The sequence below is a fragment of the Thalassophryne amazonica genome, chromosome 19 (genome assembly GCF_902500255.1).
Source record: "Thalassophryne amazonica chromosome 19, fThaAma1.1, whole genome shotgun sequence".
Taxonomy (NCBI): Eukaryota; Metazoa; Chordata; class Actinopteri; order Batrachoidiformes; family Batrachoididae; genus Thalassophryne; species Thalassophryne amazonica.
The window spans coordinates 21,631,343-21,647,528 of NC_047121.1; the positions used below are offsets into that span (position 1 = coordinate 21,631,343).

The following is a 16,186-nucleotide window of genomic DNA, read 5'->3' on the forward strand; positions in this document are numbered from 1 at the left end:
CAAGCTTCTCTACTATGGGAACCATCTGGACAACTGAGAGCCTACACAGAAACGTTTCTATACAGAAACAATAGCATTAAGAATGTTTAATAATCTATTTATGGACGTTTCAACCGTTTGTGGCTTGCCTGTTTGTGCGTGTTTTCGGGAGTAACCTTCGTTTGACATGGACATGGCTGATGCCATGGACTTGTCAAATGTACTCGTCAGGACAAGTACTATCACAGATAAAGTGTACAACAAGGTACAGACATGTCGTGAGAAATCAGAATGTGCAGACAAACAAAACGTTGTTGTGAAGACAAACAAAATCTCGCACCTGGAAGTACTGCAGAAATGAGGACAAGGCTGGCCGTGCTCGGGTTTTACAACCCCTGGCAAAAATTATGGAATCACCGGCCTTGGAGGATGTTCATTCAGTTATTTAATTTTGTAGAAAAAAAGCAGATCACAGACATGACACAAAACTAGAGTCATTTCAAATGGCAACTTTCTGGCTTTAAGAAACACTATAAGAAATCAGGAAAAAAAATTGTGGCAGTCAGTAACGGTTACTTTTTTAGACCAAGCAGAGGGAAAAAAATATGGAATCACTCAATTGTGAGGAAAAAATTATGGAATCATGAAAAACAAAAGAACGCTCCAACACATCACTAGTATTTTGTTGCACCACCTCTGGCTTTTATAACAGCTTGCAGTCTCTGAGGCATGGACTTAATGAGTGACAAACTACTCTACATCAATCTGGCTCCAACTTTCTCTGATTGCTGTTGCCACATCAGCTTTGCAGGTTGGAGCCTTGTCATGGACCATTTTCTTCAACTTCCACCAAAGATTTTCAATTGGATTAAGATCCGGACTATTTGCAGGCCATGACATTGACCCTATGTGTCTTTTTGCAAGGAATGTTTTCACAGTTTTTGCAGTTTTTTCATCATCCCCAAACATCCTTTCAATTGATGGGATAAGAAAAGTGTCCAAAATATCAACGTAAACTTGTGCATTTATTGATGATGTAATGACAGCCATCTCCCCAGTGCCTTTACCTGACATGCAGCCCCATATCATCAATGACTGTGGAAATTTACATGTTCTCTTCAGGCAGTCATCTTCATAAATCTCATTGGAACGGCACCAAACAAAAGTTCCAGCATCATCACCTTGCCCAATGCAGATTCGAGATTCATCACTGAATATGACTTTGAGACATATTGCTTTAAGTTTTCTGTCTTGACGCTTTGATGTCTTCCTTGGTCTACCAGTATGCTTGCCTTTAACAACCTTCCAATGTTCTTTGTATTTGGTCCAGAATTTAGACACAGCTGACTGTGAACAACCAACATCTTTTGCAACATTGCGTGATGATTTACCCTCTTTTAAGAGTTTGATAATCCTCTCCTTTGTTTCAATTGACATCTCTCGTGTTGGAGCCATGATTCATGTCAGTCCACTTGGTGCAACAGCTCTCCAAGGTGTGATCACTCCTTTTTAGATGCAGACTAACGAGCAGATCTGATTTGATGCAGGTGTTAGTTTTGGGGATGAAAATTTACAGGGTGATTCCATAATTTATTCCTCAGAACTGAGTGAGTCCATATTTTTTCTCTCTGTTTGGTCTAAAAAAGTAAGCGTTACTGACTGCCACAATTTTTTTTTCCTGATTTCTTATAGTGTTTCTTAAAGCCAGAAAGTTGACATTTGAAATGACTTTAGTTTTATGTCATGTCTGTGATCTGCTTTTTTTCTACAAAATTAAACAACTGAATGAACATCCTCTGAGGCCGGTGATTCCATAATTATTGCCAGGGGTTGTATACCCGCTTTCGGTCACGTCATCGTGAATGTTTCGTTTTGATTTCATTTAAAGCATCAAAGTCAATGTTCGCTTCATTTTTCTTTCGGTGGTTTCGGTTTTGTTTCATGGCTTTCATATCGGTGATGGGAAAAGTGGAGGATCTTTTGGACACTTGTTCTCAACAATTTTTAACTTTTTACCCTTTGTCCAGTTATCACCATGTGCGGTGTGACCGAGGCATCAGAGAAGAAGATGCACAACCATTCAGTAGTTCAGAAGTCAAGAACAAAATCTTTCAATCCCTTCTTGTGTGAATGGGTGGCAAGTGAAGACAGGCTCACACTTTGAGTGCGGCTCAAATAGTCCAGTTCTACTAAACATTCAAGCAGCCACAAATATGTACAGTATGTAGGTAGAACTGACAGTGGTAAATGTTGTTTCAGACTCATAGCAGTTCCAGTTCAAATGAGGAAATGTATAATTATTATTATCTTTGTGTTTGGTTTTGTTTTCAGAAGCCGGTCCTGGACCCTCCATACATCGAGTCCTACCAGCGGGTTTGCACTTACAACGTTACCCGTCTTGTCACCGTGAAACTACCCAACTGCCAACCAAATGTCGATCCGACCTACACCTACCCTATCGCCCTGAGGTGTGACTGTGGAGTCTGTCTCACCAGCACCACTGAATGTATAACCGCCGTGTGACAGAAATCAATCAATCAATCAATCAATTTTTTTATATAGCGCCAAATCACAACAAACAGTTGCCCCAAGGTGCTTTATATTGCAAGGCAAGGCCATACAATAATTATGTAAAACCCCAACGGTCAAAACGACCCCCTGTGAGCAAGCACTTGGCCACAGTGGGAAGGAAAAACTCCCTTTTAACAGGAAGAAACCTCCAGCAGAACCAGGCTCAGGGAGGGGCAGTCTTCTGCTGGGACTGGTTGGGGCTGAGGGAGAGAACCAGGAAAAAGACATGCTGTGGAGGGGAGCAGAGCAGAAATATTACAGTGACAGCAAAATATAATCATATATTAGCTTAACATTCAACATTTTCTCCAACTGTAATTCTGTTACCTTAGAATTACCCTGCGGTAATTTTTTTCACTGTATTTTTTTATTTTTATTTTTTTAACTACCATGGAATCAGCAAATTTACGAGGTCTGTCCAAAAAGTAATGGACCTTTTTATTTTTTTCAAAAACTATATGGATTTGAATCATGTGCACTTGCATCAGCCAAGCTTGAACCTTCATGCGCATACGTGAGTTTTTCCACGCCTGTCGGTTGCGTCATTCGCCTGTGGGCAGGCTTTGAGTGAGCAATGGTCCACCCCTCCCGTCGGATTTCTTTTGTCTGAGAACTTGCTGAGAGACTGCCGCTTTGCTCCATGAAATTTTTTTCAGAAACTGTTAGAGACAGGCAGTTGGAAACCATTCGATAGATTCAGCTGGATTTTGGTGAAGATTCTGTCGGCGTCACATGGATTATGGACTGTTAAAACCTTTTTAAAGACAGCCCACAGCGGTGGAGGGCGCGCGGCGCGCCAAGCGGCCATTCGACAGGCTGGATCGACCAGATCATTTCTAAACTGAACGCTGTGTTGATCCGGGACATCATGTGACTACCACAGAAATGGCAACAGAGGTGGACATAGCACTTTTGTGGCACATTCCACTGTTACAGGAGATTTTGTAATGAAAGACGTACGGAGGATTTCGCGCGTCGGCACGAAGCAGCTCAGCACGCGCAGCAAAAAAAAAAAACCCTCCGTGTTGGAAACCATTCAGAAGATTCAGACGGCTTTCGATGGCTTTCAGTCGAGTGAGTATCCGAGAAATTGTGTAACAGCTGGACATGACCCAACATGTCCTGGGAGACTTCCAAGACGGAGGCATGGAAAAACTCATGTATGCGCACAAAGGTTCAAGCTTGGCTGATGTAATCACACGTGATTCAAATCCATATAGTTTTTGAAAAAAAATAAAAAGGTACAATACTTTTTTGACAGACCTTGTATATTTTTGGTTTGCAGAGATTTACTTACATCCAGTTTGCTCTCTCTCTCTCTCTCTCTCTCTATCTATCTATCTATCTATCTATCTATCTATCTATCTATCTATCTATCTATCTATCTATCTATCTATCTATCTATCTATCTATCTATCTATCTATCTATCTATCTATCTATCTATCTATCTATCTATCTATCTATCTATCTATCTATCTATCTATCTATCTATCTATCTATCTATCTATCTATCTATCTATATATGAGGTCTGTCAATAAAGTATAGGTCCTTTTTAGTTTTTTCAAAAACTATATGGATTTCATTCATATGTTTTTACGCTAGACATGCTTGAACCCTCGTGCGCAGGCGTGAGTTTTTCCACGCCTGCCCGTGACGTCATTCGCCTGTGAGCACTCCTTGTGGGAGGAGTCGTCCAGCCCCTCGTCGGAATTCCTTTATCTGAGAAGTTGCTGAGAGACTGGCGCTTTGTTTGATCAAAATTTTTTCTAAACCTGTGAGACACATCGATGTGGACATGGTTCGAAAAAATATGCTGGTTTTCCGTGAAAATTTTAACAGCTGATGAGAGATTTTGAGGTGATACTGTCACTTTAAGGACTTCCCACGGTGCGAGATGTCGTGCAGCGCTCTCAGGCGCCGTCATCAGCCTGTTTCAAGCTGAAAACCTCCACATGTCAGGCTCTGTTGATCCAGGACGTCGTGAGAGAACAGAGAAGTTTGAGAAGAAGTCGGTTTCAGCATTTTATCCAGATATTCCACTGTTAAAGGAGATTTTTTATTGAAAGACGTGCGGACGGATTGCAGCGTCGGCTCGCAGCCGCTGCGACGCTCTGCCACAGGAAAAACACCTCTGTTGGAAGCCTTAAGGACAAGTTGGAACATGTCCAGCTGTTAAACAATTTCTCATATATTCACTCCACTGAAAGCCATCAAAAGCCGCCTGGATTTTACAAATGCTTATCAACACGGAGGTGTTTTTCCTGTGCCGCCGCACCGCGCCGGCTGCGTCCCGACGCGCGGACCCGTCCGCACGTCTTTCATTAAAAAAATCTCCTTTAACAGTGGAATATCCGGCAGCGCACTCTCAGCACCTGTGGGCGGTCTTTAAACCAGCTGGAGCACTCCTTAATCTGTGTAATCCCCATAAAATCGTCCCTGAAAGCCATCTGAATTTTCCGAATGGTGTCCACCTGGAGGTCTCTCACAGTTTCTGGAAAAAATTGATGCAGCAAAGCTCCAAATCGTTCAGACATTTATTCGCAATAAAAATCCAACGCGAGGGGTGGACCACTGCTCACACAAAGCCTGCTCACAGGCGAATGACGCAACCGACAGGCGTGAAAAAAACTCACGCATGCGCACGAAGGTTCAAGCTTGGCTGATGCAATCACACGTGATTCAAATCCATATGGTTTTTGAAAAAAAATAAAAAGGTCGGATACTTTTCTAACAGACCTCGTGTATATATATATTCAAGTTTTTTTTTTCTCTTACTGCATGCACAATGTTTTACAAACAAATGACTTGTAGTGAACTTCATTTTATCAATTTTTACTGTTTTCAATAAAGCAATTTAATTAAAATGCTGAGATCGAGAGGTGGGGAGTATAACCAAGACATACCTGCTTTCTTTTTAACAAGTTTCTGGTTTGTATGGTGTACTCAGAGTATTGTGCTTTGTGTGTCCTGTTGAAAGTGCTGCCAAAAAACTTAGAAAAGTTACTTCATTAGTTACTTCATACAGTTATATTTTACAGTTACATTATGCAGTTCTATTCTATAGTTACTTTATACAGTTACTTCATTAGCAGCTGCGGACAAATTGTCGGCAGCTGCTGAATGTAATTAATAAAGTTACTCATAATCTAACTTGGTTATTTTTAAGATTTAGTACTCAGAAAAGTTACTATTAGTTACTTTGCTGCTTAGTTACTTTGATGATTGCTCAATCTTAAGAGTATCCAAGTTAGATTACTAGTTACCTTATTAGTTACATTAATTTTTAGTTGCAAGTTTTCTGCAGCTTCTAATAAAGTAATTGCTTAAAGCTGCTAATGAAGTAACTGCAAAAAGTAACTGTATAAAGCAACTAAAAAAGTAACTTTTCAAAGTTACTTTGGCAACACTGCCTGTTGATACCCACACACAGATACCACCCCAGAACTGCTGGTGATGCTACACATTTGTTTTCCTCTGGTTCTTAATAAACACTGTTAGCAATATCCGTGTAAAAAAAAAAAAAACTTCACTACATCACACTACCTTTACTTTTTTTTTTTTGGGGGGGGGGGGGGGGGGGGAACTTTTCCAACAACCTGGACAGCTGCATATGAAAGATATTTTCTACTACTTTTTTTTTTCCTGTTTTACATTTGTTTCAAAAGGCATTTAATGCCACAGTTACAGAAATTGGCAAAGGGTATTTTCTTTGTCATTATGACGCCATGCAACTCAACCACATCAGGCGTACAGACAGTGCAATCTGAGTGTCAGTCCAAAGTCCAGGCAAATGAGCATGGGGGAAGGGCGCACACCATAATTTTTGTCAAATCTCAGTCATATTCTTGCATGAATGATAACAACTATAGCGGTATTAAACTGTTTGATGTGTTGAGGAAGGCACTTGCAAGAAATATTCTGAATTGGATTCATTCACAGCTACTTGCTGATCAGCAACCAGAACAGTCTGGCTTCATGCTCAAGAAATCAACCATCAACTTCATTTTAGCCCTGACAGTAGTCATAGAATGCAAACGTCAGTATCAGCTGTGCTTCATCACAGCCAATGTTGATTTTCACAAAGCTTTTGATTTAGTTGGTCAAACTGCTCTCTGGGACATCCTGAGAATTTGTGAGATCCCCAAAAAGTTATGGGACATTATAGCCTATACACTGATACTGTGAATGCTGCACAGAGTGGAGGCAAATAGTTTTCATTTTCTAAGTGTAAAGTGACATTTGTTAAGGGTGTGTACTGCCTTCAACCCTGTTCAGTGCTTGCATGGACTGGTTGTTGGGTAGGGTTATGGAAACCAAGATCTTGGGTATTTTTGTTGGAGAGGAAAAATTGAACTGAACTTGACTTCATGGACAATGCTGTGACCAATTGAAAAGATGAATGAGGAGTGGGTTTGTCTGGATTTGCAACTGTCCCAGATTATGACTAAAGGCACCCTGACACTTGCATGGCTTTGATCCAAGCATGTGCACACACTTTGTTGTGACGATCCCACCTGCTGTGTTCCCAGCTGGATGCCATGCTTTGTTCCATTGGACGCTGTGTATAGAAAATAATTATTTCATAACAGATTCATCATTTTCTCTCTTTGGCTGTTGAAAGGCCCTTCAGTCGCTTCCGGAATCACAGAGAACCGTTTCAGCTGCCACATTTCTCTCTCTCTCGCTCTCTCTCTCTAACAGAAAGAAAAAATGTGCTTTGTGCTCTTAGTTATGAATGGAGAGAAAAATCAACTGATCATATAACCTGAACTGTATGAAGAAATGTGTAATTGTGACAATTTTATGTCATGATACTGAAACTCAGCAAAATTAAATGAATTGTTATACAACTTCAAAATGTTTGAACATATTTCATTCACATGCCAAATATTATATTGATTAGCTTTTTGTTAGGTTTACTCTCCATGCTGATTTACTACTTAATGTACAGTGCGGTAAAAAAGTATTTAGTCAGCTCCTGATTGTGCAAGTACTCCTACTTAAAAAAGATGAGAGAGGTCTGTAATTTTCATCATAGGTACATTTCAACTATGAGAGACAAAATAAGAAAAAAATCCAGGAAATCATATTGTAGGATTTGTAAATTATGGTGGAAAATAAGTATTTGATCAATAAAATAAGTATTTGATCAATAACAAAAGTTCAACTCAATACTTTGTAACATAATCTTTGTTGGCAATGAGGTCAAATGTTTCCTGTAAGTCTTCACCAGGTTTGCACACTGTAGCTGGTATTTTGGCAAATTCCTCCATGCAGATCTCAGATAGAGCAGTGATGTTTTGGGGCTGTCGCTGGGCAACATGGACTTTTAACTCCCTCAACAAATTTTCTATGGGGTTGACGTCGGGAAACTGGCTTGGCCACTCCAGGACCTTGAAATGCTTTTTACGGAGGCATCTTGAATGCTGTCACTGATGGAAGGAGGTTTTGGCTTAAAATCTCATGATACATAGCCCTGTTCATTGTCCCCTTAACACAGGTCAGTCATCCTGTCCCCTTTGCAGAAAAACAGCCCCAATGCATGATGTTTCAATCCCCATGCTTCACAGTAGGTATGATGTTCTTGTAATGCAACTCAGCATTGTTCTTCCTCCAAACATGACGAGTTGAGTTTTTAATAAAAAGTTCTATTTTGGTTTAATCTGACCACGATATTCTCCCAAACCTCTTCTGTAGCATCCATATGCTCTCTAGCAAACTTCAGACGGTCCTGGACATGTACTAGCTTAAGCAGGGGGACACACCTGGCACTGCAGGATTTGAATCCCTCTCTGCATAGTGTGTAGCCTTTGTTACTTTGGGCCCAGGCACTCTGCAGGTCATTCATCAGGTCCCTCCATGTAGTTCTTGGATTTTTGCTTACCCTTTTCATGATTATTTTGACACCACGGGATGAGATCTTGCGTGGAGCCCCAGATCGTGGGAGATTATGAATGGTCTTGTCTTCCATTTTCTTACAATTGCTCCCACAGTTGATTTATTCACACCAACCTGCTTGATTATTGTAGACTCACTCTTCCCAGCCTGCCGCACATCTACAATTTCCTTCCTGGTGTCCTGTGACAGCTCTTTGGTCTTGGTCATGGTTGAGTTTGGAGTCTGACTGTTTGAGGCTATGGACAGGTGTCTTTTATACAGATAATGAGTTCCAACAGGTGCCATTAATACAGGTAACAGGTGGAGGACAGAAGAGCTTCTTGAAGAAGAAGTTACAGATCTGTGACAGCCAGAAATCTTGCTTGTTTGTGGGTGACCAAATACTTATTTTCCACCATAATTTACAAATAACTTCTTTAAAAATCCTACAGTGTGATTTTCTGGATTTTTTTTTCTCATTTTGTCTCTCATAGCTGAAGTGTACCTATATTGAAAGTTACAGACCTCTCTCATCTTTCTAAGTAGGAGATCTTGCACAAACAGGAGCTGACTAAATACTTTTTGGCCCCACTATATTTGATATTAATGCACTCAGCTGTTAGCAATTCCTGTGATTGCTTACAACCTTATAAAAAGCGGATTGACTTGACAGAATGACCAAACCCACTAATGAAATGGATACAAATAGAACCAGAAAGCCCAGCTGGACAGAAGAGCAGTGCCTGCTGTTAGCACAGCTCATGGAGGAGAATAAAAGAGTTTTAAGGGGGGATTTTTTTTAATTATTTGCACATTTTTATTGTAAAGTATTGAGTGTTGTGTTAATTTATACACGCTTTTACAAAGAGGTATAGTTTAAACTGGAGTCACATTCCTTGTATTCTTTTGAAGACACATTAGGAATAAAGACTCTTCTGATGCCGATTCTGAATTGGGTCCCGGGATTACGCATCAAGGGAAGAGGGCAGACTTGGGAGCACATTGCCCAACAAATCAATGCATTGATAGTTTTCCTTGTCCGCTGGTAAGTGTGAGAAGCGCTGGTATGTGAGATTGCAGAACCCAAGCAAATTTCTTCTCACAGGTGAGTTTTGGCTATGCCTGCTGACATCGCTTATATTAATAATTGTATGAATGTTATAGCATGTACATGTGATTTATACTTTTTCCATAGCCAGGTATCACTGCGATGCCCTTCTTCTCAGTGTTATCACACTGGGTGGGAAAATTAAGCTCATTCCTGATGAGGTCAACCACAACATCACAAACCCTGCACGATCATTCTGGTCGCGTATTACTGAATCAATGTCATTCAACATATGGAGAATATGGTGAATGGTAAATGGACTGCATTTATATGGCACTTTTCCTTCAGTATCAGAAGCTCAACGTGCTTTACAATGATGCCTCACATTCACCAATTCACACAAACACACTCACACACCGATGCCAGAGTGCTGCCATAACTCTGCAGTTAGGAGCTCTCTTAAGGCCTAAGATTCTTTCTGAAAAACATTTATCTTTCCAAAGAAATTCATTCTGATTCAAGCATTTGTTTCTTCTAGATTGGAATACTGCAATATTCGATTTTCTGGTTTATTGCAGTCCAGCATTAGGGGTCTCCAATTGGTTCAAAATGTTGCTGCCAGACATTTGACAGTAAGCAGAAAGTTTGACCACATTACACCCATTTTGGCATCTTTTCACTGACTTCCTGTCCCTGCAAGATCACATTTTAAGGTTCTGCTATTAATCAATAAAATTATTCATGAACTAGCACCTCCCTACTTAGCTGACCTACAACCCCAATTCCGATGAAGTTGGGACGTTGCGTAAAATGTAAATAAAAACAGAATACAATGATTTGCAAATCCTCTTCAACCGATATTCAATTGAATACACCAAAAAGACAAGATATTTAATGTTCAAACTGATAGACTTTATTGTTTTTGTGCAAATATTTACTCATTTTGAAATGGATGTCTGCAACACATTTCAAAAAAGCTGGACAGTGGTATATATTTACCACTGTGTTACATCACCTTTCCTTATAACAACACTCAATAAGCATTTGGGAACTGAGGACACCAATTGTTGAAGATTTGTAGGTGGAATTTTTTCCCATTCTTGCTTGATATACAACTTAACTTGTTTAACAGTCCGGGGTTTAATGTTAAAACTGATAAACATTATTATTGTTTTTGTGCAAATATTTATAGTCCAACTGTTTAAGAACAATGTTTCTCAATGTTGAATTGCAAGGAATTTAGGGATTCCATTATCTACAGTCCATAATATAATCAGAAGATTCAGAGAATCTGGAGAACTTTCTACACATAAGAGGCAAGGGTGAAAACCAACACTGAATTCCCGTGACCTTCGATCCCTCAGGCGGCACTGCATTAAAAGCCAACATCATTATGTAAAGGATCTTACTACATGGGGTCAGGAACACTTCATAAAGCCATTGTCAGTTAATACAGTTTGTCGCTACATCTACAAGTGCAAGTTAAAACTCTACCATGCAAAGCGAAAGCCATACATCAACAACATCCAGAAACGCCACTGACTTCTCTGGGCCTGAGCTCATTTGAAATGGACAGATGCAAAGTGGAAAACTGTGCTGTGGTCTGCTGAGTCCACATTTCAAATTGTTTTTTGGAAATTATGAATGGCGTGTGATCCGGACAAAAGACGAAAAAGACCATCCAGATTGTTACCAGCGCAAAGTTCAAAAGCCAGCATCTGTGATGGTATAGGGATGTGTTAGTGCCAATGGCATGGGCAACTTACACATCTGTGATGTCACCAACAATGCTGAAAGGTACATCCTGGTTTTGGAGCAACACATGCTGCCATCCAAGCAATGAATTTTTCAGGGACATCCCTGCTTATTTCAGCAAGACAATGCCAAGACACATTCTGCATGTGTTACAACAGCGTGGCTTCATAGTAAAAGAGTGCAGGTATGAGACTGGCCTACCTGCAGTCCAGACATGTCACCAATTGAAAATGTGTGGCACATTATGAAGAGCAAAATACGACAACTGAGACCCAGGACTGTTGAATCAAATCAAATCAAATCAATTTTATTTATATAGCACCAAATCACAACAAACAGTTGCCCCAAGGCGCTTTATATTGTAAGGCAAAGCCATACAATAATTACAGTAAAACCCCAACGGTCAAAACGACCCCCTATGAGCAAGCACTTGGCGACAGTGGGAAGGAAAAACTCCCTTTTAACAGGAAGAAACCTCCAGCAGAACCAGGCTCAGGGAGGAGCAGTCTTCTGCTGGGACTGGTTGGGGCTCAGGGGAGAGAATCAAGAAAAAGACATGCTGTGGAAGAGAGCAGAGATCAATCACTAATAATTAAATGCAGAGTGGTGCATACAGAGCAAAAAGAGGTGAATAAAAAGAAACACTCAGTGCATCATGGGAACCCCCCAGCAGTCTAAGTCTATAGCAGCATAACTAAGGGTTGGTTCAGGGTCACCTGATCCAACCCTAACTATAAGCTTTAGCAAAAAGGAAAGTTTTAAGCTTAATCTTAAAAGTAGAGAGGGTGTCTGTCTCCCTAATCCGAATTGGGAGCTGGTTCCACAGGAGAGGAGCCTGAAAGCTGAAGGCTCTGCCTCCCATGCTACTCTTACAAACCCTAGGAACTACAAGTAAGCCTGCAGTCTGAGAGCAAAGCGCTCAATTGGGGTGATATGGTACTATGAGGTCCCTAAGATAAGATGGGACCTGATTATTTAAAACCTTATTAAGTAAGAAGAATAATTTTAAATTCTATTCTGGAATTAACAGGGAAGAGAAGCCAATATGGGTGAGATATGCTCTCTCCTTCTAGTCGCTGTCAGTACTCTAGCTGCAGCATTTTGAATTAACTGAAGGCTTTTCAGGGAAAACGCTGCACTGAGGTCTAACAGGACGAGCACAGAGATGAGTCCACTGTCTGAGGCCATAAGAAGATCATTTGTAACCTTCACTAATGCTGTTTCTGTACTATGATGAATTGTGAAACCTGACTGAAACTCTTCAAATAGACCATTCCTCTGCAGATGATCAGTTAGCTGTTTTACACCTACCCTTTCAAGAATTTTTGAGAGAAAAGGAAGGTTGGAGATTGGCTTATAATTAGCTAAGATAGCTGGGTCAAGTGATGGCTTTTTAAGTAATGGTTTAATTACTGCCACCTTAAAAGCCTGTGGTACATAGGCAACTAATAAAGATAGATTGATCATATTTAAGATCGAAGCATTAAATAATGGTAGGGCTTCCTTGAGCAGCCTGGTAGGAATGGGGTCTAATAGACATGTTGATGGTTTGGAGGAAATGACTAATGAAAATAACTCAGACAGAACAATCGGAGAGAAAGAGTCTAACCAAATACCAGCATTACTGAAATCAGCCGAACATAAAGATATGTCTTTGGAATGGTTATGAATAATTTTTTTCTCTAATAGTTAAAATTTTATTTGCAAAGAAAGTCATGAAGTCATTACTAGTTAAAGTTAAAGGAATACTCGGCTCAATAGAGCTCTGACTCTTTGTCAGCCTGGCTACAGTGCTGAAAAAAAACCTGGGGTTGTTCTTATTTTCTTCAATTAGTGATGAATAGTAAGATGTCCTAGCTTTACGGAGGGCTTTTTTATAGAGCAACAGACTCTTTTTCCAGGCTAAATGAAGATCTTCTAAATTAGTGAGACGCCATTTCTTCTCCAGCTTACGGGTTATCTGCTTTAAGCTGCGAGTTTGTGGGTTATCCACGAAGTCAGGCACTTCTGATTTAAGGCTCTCTTTTTCAGAGGAGCTACAGCATCCAAAGTTGTGCTCAATGTGGATGTAAAGCTATTGACGAGATAATAGCACGGGCCGGGGCGGTGGATTAGCAGCAATCTTCCATTCCAGCTTATTAATTAATCAAAAACCCAGACAGAGCTTTAATTCATTTGAAAGCTTGTCTCTTAGTCTTGTCCATCCAAATTGGAAGTCCCAAAAACCAGTTTTATTTGTTATTATCTATCGTCCACCTGGTCGTTACTGTGAGTTTCTCTGTGAATTTTCAGACCTTTTGTCTGACTTAGTGCTTAGCTCAGATAAGATAATTATAGTGGGCGATTTTAACATCCACACAGATGCTGAGAATGACAGCCTCAACACTGCATTTAATCTATTATTAGACTCTATTGGCTTTGCTCAAAAAGTAAATGAGTCCACCCACCACTTTAATCATATCTTAGATCTTGTTCTGACTTATGGTATGGAAATAGAAGACTTAACAGTATTCCCTGAAAACTCCCTTTTGTCTGATCATTTTTTAATAACATTTACATTTACTCTGATGGACTACCCAGCAGTAGGGAATAAGTTTCATTACACTAGAAGTCTTTCAGAAAGCGCTGTAACTAGGTTTAAGGATATGATTCCTTCTTTATGTTCTCTAATGCCATATAACAACACAGTGCAGAATAGCTACCTAAACTCTGTAAGGGAGATAGAGTATCTCGTCAATAGTTTTACATCCTCATTGAAGACAGCTTTGGATGCTGTAGCTCCTCTGAAAAAGAGAGCTTTAAATCAGAAGTGTCTGACTCCATGGTATAACTCTCAAACTCGTAGCTTAAAGCAGATAACCCGTAAGTTGGAGAGGAAATGGCGTCTCACTAATTTAGAAGATCTTCACTTAGCCTGGAAAAAGAGTCTGTTGCTCTATAAAAAAGCCCTCCGTAAAGCTAGGACATCTTTCTACTCATCACTAATTGAAGAAAATAAGAACAACCCCAGGTTTCTTTTCAGCACTGTAGCCAGGCTGACAAAGAGTCAGAGCTCTATTGAGCTGAGTATTCCATTAACTTTAACTAGTAATGAGTTCATGACTTTCTTTGCTAACAAAATTTTAACTATTAGAGAAAAAATTACTCATAACCATCCCAAAGACGTATCGTTATCTTTGGCTGCTTTCAGTGATGCCGGTATTTGGTTAGACTCTTTCTCTCCGATTGTTCTGTCTGAGTTATTTTCATTAGTTACTTCATCCAAACCATCAACATGTTTATTAGACCCCATTCCTACCAGGCTGCTCAAGGAAGCCCTACCATTATTTAATGCTTCGATCTTAAATATGATCAATCTATCTTTGTTAGTTGGCTATGTACCACAGGCTTTTAAGGTGGCAGTAATTAAACCATTACTTAAAAAGCCATCACTTGACCCAGCTATCTTAGCTAATTATAGGCCAATCTCCAACCTTCCTTTTCTCTCAAAAATTCTTGAAAGGGTAGTTGTAAAACAGCTAACTGATCATCTGCAGAGGAATGGTCTATTTGAAGAGTTTCAGTCAGGTTTTAGAATTCATCATAGTACAGAAACAGCATTAGTGAAGGTTACAAATGATCTTCTTATGGCCTCGGACAGTGGACTCATCTCTGTGCTTGTTCTGTTAGACCTCAGTGCTGCTTTTGATACTGTTGACCATAAAATTTTATTACAGAGATTAGAGCATGCCATAGGTATTAAAGGCACTGCGCTGCGGTGGTTTGAATCATATTTGTCTAATAGATTACAATTTGTTCATGTAAATGGGGAATCTTCTTCACAGACTAAAGTTAATTATGGAGTTCCACAAGGTTCTGTGCTAGGACCAATTTTATTCACTTTATATATGCTTCCCTTAGGCAGTATTATTAGACGGTATTGCTTAAATTTTCATTGTTACGCAGATGATACCCAGCTTTATCTATCCATGAAGCCAGACGACACACACCAATTAGCTAAACTGCAGGATTGTCTTACAGACATAAAGACATGGATGACCTCTAATTTCCTGCTTTTAAACTCAGATAAAACTGAAGTTATTGTACTTGGCCCCACAAATCTTAGAAACATGGTGTCTAACCAGATCCTTACTCTGGATGGCATTACCCTGACCTCTAGTAATACTGTGAGAAATCTTGGAGTCATTTTTGATCAGGATATGTCATTCAAAGCGCATATTAAACAAATATGTAGGACTGCTTTTTTGCATTTACGCAATATCTCTAAAATCAGAAAGGTCTTGTCTCAGAGTGATGCTGAAAAACTAATTCATGCATTTATTTCCTCTAGGCTGGACTATTGTAATTCATTATTATCAGGTTGTCCTAAAAGTTCCCTAAAAAGCCTTCAGTTAATTCAAAATGCTGCAGCTAGAGTGCTGACGGGGACTAGAAGGAGAGAGCATATCTCACCCATATTGGCCTCTCTTCATTGGCTTCCTGTTAATTCTAGAATAGAACTTAAAATTCTTCTTCTTACTTATAAGGTTTTGAATAATCAGGTCCCATCTTATCTTAGGGACCTCGTAGTACCATATCACCCCAATAGAGCGCTTCGCTCTCAGACTGCAGGCTTACTTGTAGTTCCTAGGGTTTGTAAGAGTAGAATGGGAGGCAGAGCCTTCAGCTTTCAGGCTCCTCTCCTGTGGAACCAGCTCCCAATTCAGATCAGGGAGACAGACACCCTCTCTACTTTTAAGATTAGGCTTAAAACTTTCCTTTTTGCTAAAGCTTATAGTTAGGGCTGGATCAGGTGACCCTGAACCATCCCTTAGTTATGCTGCTATAGACGTAGACTGCTGGGGGGTTCCCATGATGCACTGTTTCTTTCTCTTTTTGCTCTGTATGCACCACTCTGCATTTAATCATTAGTGATCGATCTCTGCTCCCCTCCACAGCATGTCTTTTTCCTGGT

General features: G+C 40.0%; 1 protein-coding gene across 1 annotated transcript in view; it reads left to right on the forward strand.

Moving 5' to 3' along the window:
- The window catches only part of gphb5 (glycoprotein hormone subunit beta 5), a 29,435-nt gene extending 26,932 nt beyond the window's left edge, over positions 1-2,503 (forward strand). The window contains exon 3 of the mRNA XM_034195660.1: positions 2,311-2,503. Coding sequence (XP_034051551.1) covers positions 2,311-2,502 — 192 coding nt within the window. The 3' untranslated portion in view covers position 2,503. The remainder of the gene's footprint in view (positions 1-2,310) is intronic.
- The last annotated feature ends 13,683 nt before the right edge of the window (positions 2,504-16,186 follow it).